We start from the raw sequence: 10,111 nt of genomic DNA on the forward strand, positions 1-10,111 counted from the left end.
AGATACATGTTCATAAAAAATACATAATTGTAAAAAAAAATTGTGAATAAAGTTATTGGCAAATTATTCCCATGACCAGAATGATATTTCTTAAACATCTGTAATGCTCTTACTTCTTCTCATTCTCTTGTTCTTATTACATCTTCCTTCATCTAATCTTTTCTTTATACTAGCTACTTCCGCTTTCTCAATTCTTCTTTTTCTAACTATATCCTTACAACTTCTTCATTTTCATTTTTCTTTTTATCTCTCATAAAGTTGATTTGATTGATTCTTGCAAGTCAAGCATCAGGCGAGCCAACGTAACATTACATGGGTGATACACTGATTCAACATGACGGTCTCAAAGATGTAATAAGTAATAGAAAATTAGGTTTGCAAAGAAAAAAAAAGCATCATCAACTAACAGTCTTACTTGCTTTTTGGTTTAGCTGACGCCTTCGACATCATCGGCAGAACTCTTTCTTTTCTAGTTAGTAGATAGTTTTGACCATGAACTTTTTTAAGATCAAATGTAACCATGCCTGTTAGCGAATGAGGCACCCCAAACAGTGTTGGTTCCGAGGTGAACATAAATGAGATACGAATTGACGACTTTATAAAACTTGTAACAACATTCGGCTTTGCCATCAATGTAAGTGAAATCTTCGTACAAAGAAAGATTTTCTGTACTATTTATGAGTTACGTATCCTTCTAGTCTCTGAATGTGAATAGCTTTTCATAGATATCAATATCAATACTATTCACCAATCCTACACAATGCACACCACGTTTGACCTTCTGCTGCACTTTCTCTGTACAAATGTGTGTGCATGTACACAAATGCGCTGATAAACATCAGTCAGTGTCTGCTTTGAAGGTTCTAATCCTTCTCAACCGCACTAGCACAGCCGTTGCTGCTATCATCACTTTATAGTTCAAATCTGTTCAAATTATTCATTATCGAGTATTCAAAATCTAAAAATTAAATTGAATTATGTCCTCACTCAGCGCCAAAATTGGTCCATCGATTTTAAACGCAGATCTCTCGCAATTGCACGAGGAATCACAGCGATTGCTCGATAATGGAGCCGATTATCTCCACTTGGACGTGATGGATGGCACGTTTGTACCGAACCTTACATTTGGTCACCCGGTGGTGAAGTGCCTTCGAAACAAAATTAAGGTTAGTTTACTCTGTGGAATATGGCATTTCTTATTCAATGCGATGAAATCGATTTTTCCAGGATGCATTTTTCGAAACGCATATGATGGTACAGGCCCCGCAACAGTGGATCGAACCGATGGCCGATGCCGGCGTTGATCAGTACACCTTCCACATCGAACCGGTGATGGACAGCGTCGTGGACATTTGTCGCAAAGTTCAGGAGTCGGGGATGAAGGTGGGACTGGCGATCAAACCTGGTACAGCAGTCGAAACGGTCAAGGAGTTTATTCCTCTCGCTGACATGATTCTAATAATGACGGTCGAGCCCGGATTCGGTGGGCAAAAGTTCATGAACGACATGATGCCGAAGGTGCAGTGGTTACGTGAACATTATCCAAGCTTGGACATTGAAGTCGATGGCGGAGTGGGGCTGGGCACGATTGATGCGTGTGCGAAGGCCGGCGCGAACATGATTGTGGCGGGAACGGCAATCATCCGAGCGGACGACCAGGCAGCTGTGATCCGACAGCTGAAACATTCCGTCGATAGTGTAATCAAGCAGTGAGCTCGGAAGGATGGGAAAGTAAGGGATAGTTTTAAGTACAAACGCGTTCACTTTTTACTCAAAAAGGCCGGAGGCTAGAAGTCTCTTTAAAATATATAATAAAATGTTTGATGAACATGCAATAAAATTTCTACTTCATTGTATAGCATCTTGCATACTGCACACGTCTGCGTACAACGTTGAAGGAAAAAGGCATCCCACGGATTTAGTTCTCGGAACAACGTTATGGAAAGTGATGAACATAATCAACAATCGATTATTGGCACAAGTACTAGAAGACCTACGATCCTGAACCTGGGTAGCGATTCACATTTAAAATTAAAATTCCCTGATTTTTCCTTTTTTTCAGGGTTTTCAATAAATTCCAGGATTCTAAAAATACGTTCAATGCACACATAACATCAAGAAGCTGATAAGAAAATTATTTCGAGGTTTTGGCGAACTGTTTTTACTTGTCTTGACAGATACGTATTTCGACCTCAACAGTAAGGCCGTCTTCAGTGTCTCGTACCTGATGAGTCGTCTCGTTTTATGACAAATCAAGAAGCTGCTTTTACGGCAGATGATTTTATTAATCTTTGAAATAAGGTATACATAATTTTGATGGGTAAATAGGAACTGATATTGAACGTTGTTTTCACTGAAGGCAATAATTCTGAAACTACGACGATTTGATAATATTGAATGCTTAATTGGTTCACTTTAGACATTTTCAAACAATACGAAATTTTGATTGTATTTTGTCGTCTGGAGTAGGAGTTACTTAATTGTAGGAGTTACTTAAAAAAATTCTTGAAAAATTTATTCCGAAATTCCAACGGTAGATCCTCCAAACTTTTTTATGTGAATACTGCAAGGAATTCTTTATAAAATTAATTCAGAAATAATTTCAATTTTTCCAAAAAATCCTCCAGAAACATCTAAAATTCCTCCATGCATTCCATTGGAAATTCCTCCAAAATTTTATTCTGACCCTCCGAAAATATGTTCGGAAATATATCCCGAAATTTCTTCAAATTTATTCAGATAAAACCTTGGGTAATTCCTTAATGAAATTTATTTAGTAATTCCTTCAGAACTACCTTTAGAAATTCCTTGGGAAAAGAAACTTAAGTAGTTCCTTGCAAATATCTTTTAGAATTAATTTAGGAATTCTTTCAGAAACTCCTTCGGAAATTATTTTTCCACTTCCTTCGAAATTCCTTCAGCCACTTCTTCAGAAACTCCATTTTTTCGGAAATTACTCAAGTATTTTGTCTTTCTAAATTTCTTCGAAAATACAATGACGAAATTCAAGGAATTTCCGAATAAACTCCTAAAGAAATTTCAGAAAGAATTCCGGAAGAAATTTCTGACATTCTCAAATTTCTCCAGTAAATTCTTCGGGAATTCACCCAGGAATTCCATCAAATCTTATATATAAAAATGAAATGGTCTGTGTTCGTATCCGCATAACTCTAAAACGGCTGGCTGGATTTTCTTCATTCCTTCAGCAGATATGTTCGTTTGCGTTTCCGGCGGGTTTATATGATAGTTCTTCCTACAAAAATCATGACTAAAGTTGAGTAAATAGTGAAAAACTAAAACAAAGATTTGTATGGGAATGTCGCATGGGGCGTTTTCAACGCGCATTTTCGCCTACTATGCAGGACAACGTCTGCCGGGTACACTAGTATGTCATAAAGAGTTTCTTCAGATTTTCCTGCGAAGGCTCCCTTTAAGAATTCCTTCGGAAAATCTTATAGAAATTCTATCCATTTCTTTAGATTTTCTCGGGGAAATGTTTTCAATAATTCCACTGTTTGTGTGACGACTGTTTTTTTTTTTTGTATTTTAGTAATAGTAACCCTTTTAATAGTAACCAATAAAAAATGCAGAATAGAGGAGTTTATAGAAGTGAAAATAGCACCATTGCACAATGGTCCGAGAGTCGAATCTAGCAAGACAAAAATGTTTGCGCCAAAACTATTAGTTTTAGATATATAGTGTCTTTGGGAAAAAAATTTCATATTTTTTGACGATTTTTTTCCATGTAGTGAAATTAGGGTGATACCTATATTTCAGAAGTTCATAATATCAACTTTTTAATTTTTTGGTAAAGACTTGTGCAATGTTCCACAAAGTTGTAGAGCAACTAATTTTGAGCAACTTTGCCGAAGAAACCATTTTTCTATCAACTATGGTTCACAAGTTATGAGCTTTTTCAATAAATACGTTAGGGCGGTCCCTTAAAATCGGTATTCTTCACATCACTTTTTATACATCCATTTCTCGCATAAACTTTGTTCCGAGCACTTTTAGGACTTTTGAAGACGCACATTTTTGTTAAAGAACCATGGATCTATCTCTTATAACAAAAAAGTTATTCGAATTTTTGTATGAAAAACATGTTTTTTTCATATACGCATATTTCAAAATGGAGCAAACCGATTTTCAATCTATTGGTTCTATTCGAAAGCTCGCACTTTTCTGCGTTTATGGTGGGAAAACTGAGGGAGCGTTTTTTGTTTAAAGCGTTTTATTTAATTTTGAAAAAAATATGTTTTTAATCGAAAAACGGCTATAACTTGATAAATAAACGAGATAGATCCATGGGTCTTTGACAAAAAGACGTGCCTTTAGAAGTTCTAAATGTGGTCCGTACAAAATATCCCTCAAAAATCAACACATAAAAATATATTTAAAAAAAAAACGGTTTTCGTAAGGAAATAAACCTTAGTTAGATCAAAGTAGGCTGGTCGACAGAGCGTATGATTTTTTTTTTGACGTTATTGTGCCTTGCAACAAAAATTACAACTCTCGTGATAATAACTTGTAACAAAGGCTATACTTCAAAAGTGACGTACTTTTAACGCCACATATCCAACAGAAAACCAAGCTACTACCATTAATATGCATAGTAGCCTGGTTTTCTATTTGATGTTTAGCATGGCACACAAAAACTATTAGTTTTAGGCAGTCTCAACGCGTATGTAAACATTCAGTATGAATGAACCGGTGAATCGAGAAAATGCGCTCTCTAGTTCAGGCTACTTTTATCGATCTAACGTATATTTACTTACAAAACCCGTTTTTTTTAAATATATTTTTATGTATTGATTTTTGAAGGATACTTTGTATGGACCACATTTAGAACTTCTGAAGACACATCTTTTTGTTGAAGACCCATGTACCTATCTCGTTTACTTATCAAGTTATAGCCGTTTTTCGATTAAAAACATATTTTTTTTCAAAATGAAATAAAACGCTTTGAACAAAAAACGCTCTCTCAATTTTCCCACCATAAACGCAGAAAAGTGTGAGCTTTCGAATAGAACTAATAGATTGAAAATCGGTTTGCTCCATTTTGAAATATACACATATTAAAAAAACATGTTTTTCATACAAAAACTCGAATAACTTTTTTGTTATAAGAGTTAGATCCATGGTTCTTTAACAAAAATCTGCGTCTTCAAAAGTCCTAAAAGTGCTTGAAACAAAGTTTATGCGAGAAATAAATGTATAAAAAGTTATGTGAAGAATACCGATTTTTAGGGACCGCCCTAACGTATTTATTAAAAAGCTCATAACTTGTGAACCATAAGTGATAGAAAAATGGTTTCTTCGGCAAAGTTGCTCAAAATTAATTGCTCTACAACTTTGTGGAACATTGCACAAGTCTTTACCGAAAAATTAAAAAGTTGATATTATGAACTTCTGAAATATAGGTACCACCCTAACTTCAGTACATGGAAAAAAATCGTCAAAAAATATGAATTTTTTTTCCCAAAGACACTATATATCTAAAACTAATAGTTTAGGCGCAAACATTTTTGTCTTGCTAGATTCGACTCCGGGACCATTGTGCATTGCCAGCAAATACATAAATTTACAAGTGACAGTAGTTCCGAAGAAATGTATCTATAAAAAAAATCAATCGTGACAGTTGAAATTATACCAAACAATAGACAAAAAACAACAATATTTTCGCAGGAGAACACAATCTCCCTGTCGAAACGTCTTTTAAATAACATACTCCTTTTACTCCGAGTAGTCGTTCCTTCGAAAATTATTTCAGGAGGCATTTCTAAAGGAAATTCTAAATGAATTTCGGGAGGGGTTATTAAAGGAATTTTGAAAATTTCTAAAGATATTCATGGAAGAATTTAAATTATTTCAAGATGAATGTCCTGGAGGAATTCCCGAAGAAATTCCTGGAGGTATTGAAAAAAAAACAATTTCTGGAGGGTTGCTGAAAACATTGGCACGGCAAATGCTGGGTAAAGCGTACCATTGGTACTTCGCGTACCTGAAGGAATAAAATAGACCCCATCTCGCGGTCCTTGGTCTCTTACCCAGCAACTCCTATCCCGGTGGGAACTATGGTCGTATGCTGACAGGGAAGGGGGGTTTGCTCTTTTTCGGAGGTGCAAATCTTACTGAGCGTCTGTTCTCCATGTTAGGGGCGGCTGATCATCGTCCGAATGCCAGCGAGAGACTCTAAGTGGAACTGTGCACCATGGTCCACCGGGAATAAGGAGGAATGGTCCTCTGGAAATTTAGGGGGTTTGGTGTCAGGCCCTGCAAGCTAGACTTTAAAAAAACATACGCAACGAACAATCAACAGGAGAGTACGGACCGGAACTATCGGCGAAGACCACCACGACGATACGGGACTAGCGATTGTAAACTCGGTTCATGGAAATGCAAATCTCTCAACTTCATCGGGAGCACTCGCATACTCGCCGATGTGCGCAAGAACCGTGGATTCGGCATCGTAGCGCTGCAGAAGGTTTGTTGGAAGAGATCAATGGTGCGAACGTTTAGAGGTAATCATACCATCCACCAGAGCTGCGGCAACATACACGAGCTGGGAACAGCTTTCATAGTGATGGGCGATATGCAAAGGCACGTGATCGGGTGGTGGCCGAGAAAGAATGTGCAGGTTGAGGATCAAAGGCTGGTTCTTCAACTTCAGCATAATCAACGTCCATAGCCCACACTCCGGAAGCACTGATGATGATAAGGACGCATTCTACGCGCAGCTGGAACATGAGTACCACAGCTTCCTAAGCCACGACGTCAAAATTATCATAGGAGATTTGAACGCTCAGGTTGGCCAAGAGGGACCGACTATTGAGAAGTTTAGCGCTCACCGGCTGACGAACGAAAACAGCCTGCGACTAATTGATTTCGCCCCCTCCAAGAATATGACCATTCGCAGCACCTACTTCCAACTGATAATGACGCTTCCCCATCAAGCACAGGTTAAAAGAAAACCTATATAGCTAAAAGGAATACTCAACAGTTTTCACTCAGTGAAAACCGCATCTCAATTAATCGTTCTAATAATTAGTAATCGAATTTAATCCATACCGATGTTTTCTGGAGCTAATTGCGTAACTCATCAACAGGCAACATTGCTGCTCCTGGCGCGAAAGATAGCACATACAAATTCAGGCTACTATGTTGCACTGCACATTTCAGTGATGCCCTCAAAAAAGTTTAACTATCATGACTAAAGATTCGCAACCTGTCTTAAAATCGATTACTATTTATTGGGGCGGTTAATCAACATGCGGTTTTCGTTGGGTGGAAGCTGTTGAGTATTCCTTTTAGCTATGTAGGTTTTCTTTTAACCTGCGCATAATGGGGAAGCGTCATTAACAGTATAATGAAAAAATAAGTTTCCCCATACTAATTTGCATGCAAACTTGAAACGACTTGTGCTAAATCAGTTTTAATCCAAATGAGCTTAAATTTTCAGAGGACACTCAGAACATGATAAAGAATCAGATGAGCACTGTGGAGTAAAATCAATTTTTTGAACTACCCTAATATATATGTACCATAGAAGTCGCTAAAAGTCCACCAAAAAAGGAAGTGTTTTGTATAGATTTGGAAATCTCGTTGGCTAGTTGATCGGTACAACCCATTGGAAGGATTGGCAATGCCAGTAAGGTGGATAAAAGCTTGCATAGATTATGCAATGCCTAGAGGAGAGACGATTGGGAAGGGGTCTTGCAATAAGTGTGAGGATCCATATAAACATCACATGCTTCATACAAAAAGTTCGACATACATGTATGAGGCCGACTGAGAGTGGCAAATTTTTGCATTACGTAATCAATCTTCTTCTATTCACCATGGATTTAAAATAGAAAACGACCATAGGTGACCTCGAAGAAGAGGGGAACAGATTTTCGGATGTTGATGATCCAAACACAATTTTAGGTGTTTCATACAAAAACATGACAGGAAGATGAACAATTGGGTAATATTTTTGTTGGATGATCCATAAAATAGGTTACGATGGCATATAATTACGACTAAGATAATTTTCTTCATATTTTATAAGGGTGTCCATACTGCCCCATGGGGGTGTCCAATCTGCCCCGCTACCTTCCCGAGAGTAGTGAAAATTAACTATTACAAAATCGTCCTATTTGATCGAAATTGCCTTATTTTCAATACGATTAAGAACAGAACTGGAAGTTAACGAGTAATAGTATCATGTAATTGCTAGAAATCCGAATTATATTAAATTTAAATCACCTAATATTGATTAAATCCTTAGGGTGTCCATATTGCCCCTTGTTCCCCTAAGTGTTCGACCCCTAGATGCCTTTCGCCATACCGATTTCAAAAAACTCCTAGTGTGCCGCTGTAAACACGCTCAAAGTAGGCGATTCATTGAAGGTAAAATCTTTTGTTTCAACTCTCCAAAACTTTTCAGGAAGTTTCGCTACTATTTTAAATATTCTTCAACGATGTTTGACTTGTACTACCCCGTGGATGCAGTTTACTATAATGTTAACGATCTAAAGATTTGCCCAGCAGTGAGGTCAATCGACGACTGCAGATAGTTGCAACGAATGGTGTATTTGTGCGAAGACTGGTGCAACCGCAATGCATTGACAATCAATCATATCTTTTAGATTAGTAGAAAGAAGCAGCCTCGCATCTGGGACTACCGTGTGAGGGACGAACCATTGCAGAGAGGATATGCTGTAAAGGATTTAAGCGTTCTTCTAGGCACAAAGCTACAACTTTACCGAGTACTACTCGAGCATTCTTGCAAAAGTTAATCGTAATCTTGGCCTGATGTTCAAATTTGCAAAGAAATTCAAAAGTCCCTATTGGCTGAGATCTCTTTTCTATACATTGGTGCGATCATTACTAGAACCTACAGCAGTTTGCACTTGTTTGATCTGGATTAAAAGATTCGAAGCAGGTCCGATTTGTTTGCGATTTGCCTAGCGATGTTTACCTTCGAACAATCCAAATGAACCCCCGCTTATCTTGAACCACAGACTGTCTGTGCTTGAACGGTGCCAGTTTTTTAGCTGAAAAAAAAATGAGGAATTTTTCGAGGACTGTATTTGTAGCCAAACTATTGAAAGCATAAATTGATGCGCCAAATTTTCTTGCTAGAATAAACTTTAATGTTTCTCAAATAACTTTTAGGAACTTACTTACTTATGGATCCTGTACACCTCCGGTGGTGCTAAGGGCCGACTTGAAAGATCTCCATTCTAAGCGTTGCCCGGCTATCGATTTAACCTGTTGCCAGGTTAGATTTCGGTCGACTTCTTTTATTTCTTTATTGAGGCTTCGCCGCCATGAGCCTCTGGGTCTGCCTCTGCTGCGATGTCCCGCTGGGTTCCAGTCTAATGCTTGTTTACAGATTTCGTTTCCGCCCCTACGTAGAGTGTGGCCGACCCAGCCCCACTTCCGATCCCGAATTTCTGTTGCTATCGGCCTCTGGTGACAACGACGATGGAGCTCGTTGTTTGAGATCCAGTTGTGAGGCCACCAGGCCCGAATTATATACCGCAGGCATCTGTTAAAGAACGCCTGCAGCCGTTGAGTGTTCTTCACTGATACACACCATGTTTCGCTAGCGTATAACAGCACAGATTTCACGTTAGAGTTGAAAATTCGTATTTTGGTGCGTTCACTTATCTGCCTGCTTTTCCAGATATTTCTTAAACTCGCAAAGCCCTTGCCTTCTTGATCCGTGAGCCTATGTCGATCTTGGTACCGCCGTCTGACGCCATTTGACTACCAAGATATTGGAAGCTTTCAACATTATCCACTGGTTGCCCGGCTAATGTGAAACTGGAAGGAGTCACCGTGTTTACATCCAACGATTTGGTTTTGTTGACGTTGATTACTAAGCCTGCCGAAGAGGAGCGCTCGGCAAGGTCATTGAACTTACTCTGCATATCAGAGCGCCGTTGCGCGAGGAGTGCAACGTCATTAGCCAATTCGAAGTCGTTTAGGTGCTCCATGGTTATAGGCTGCCATAACAGCCCGCGGTTTGGTTTACGGTCAATCGCATCTAATCGCATCGTATTGACGCGTGTTATACGTCGGATCCTAGGCAGATCATGCCGAGGTGGGGATGGCCTGGCTG

General features: G+C 38.6%; 1 protein-coding gene across 1 annotated transcript; it reads left to right on the top strand.

The window, feature by feature from the left end:
- The first annotated feature begins 840 nt into the window (after positions 1-840).
- On the top strand, positions 841-1,840 carry LOC134214683 (ribulose-phosphate 3-epimerase). Its single transcript, XM_062694004.1, has 2 exons — positions 841-1,166; positions 1,228-1,840. The coding sequence occupies exons 1-2, from the start codon at positions 978-980 to the stop codon at positions 1,711-1,713; spliced, it is 675 nt and encodes a 224-aa protein (XP_062549988.1). The 5' UTR covers positions 841-977; the 3' UTR covers positions 1,714-1,840.
- Positions 1,841-10,111: the final 8,271 nt, after the last annotated feature.

Source organism: Armigeres subalbatus, chromosome 2 (genome assembly GCF_024139115.2).
Source record: "Armigeres subalbatus isolate Guangzhou_Male chromosome 2, GZ_Asu_2, whole genome shotgun sequence".
NCBI classification, from domain to species: domain Eukaryota; kingdom Metazoa; phylum Arthropoda; class Insecta; order Diptera; family Culicidae; genus Armigeres; species Armigeres subalbatus.

Bases quoted from the DNA above. Each gene is read 5' to 3' on its own strand.
- LOC134214683 (XM_062694004.1), top strand. From the start codon at position 978: ATGTCCTCACTCAGCGCCAAAATTGGTCCATCGATTTTAAACGCAGAT. The intron at 1,167-1,227 runs GTTAGTTTACTC...CGATTTTTCCAG, and splicing joins GCCTTCGAAACAAAATTAAG to GATGCATTTTTCGAAACGCA.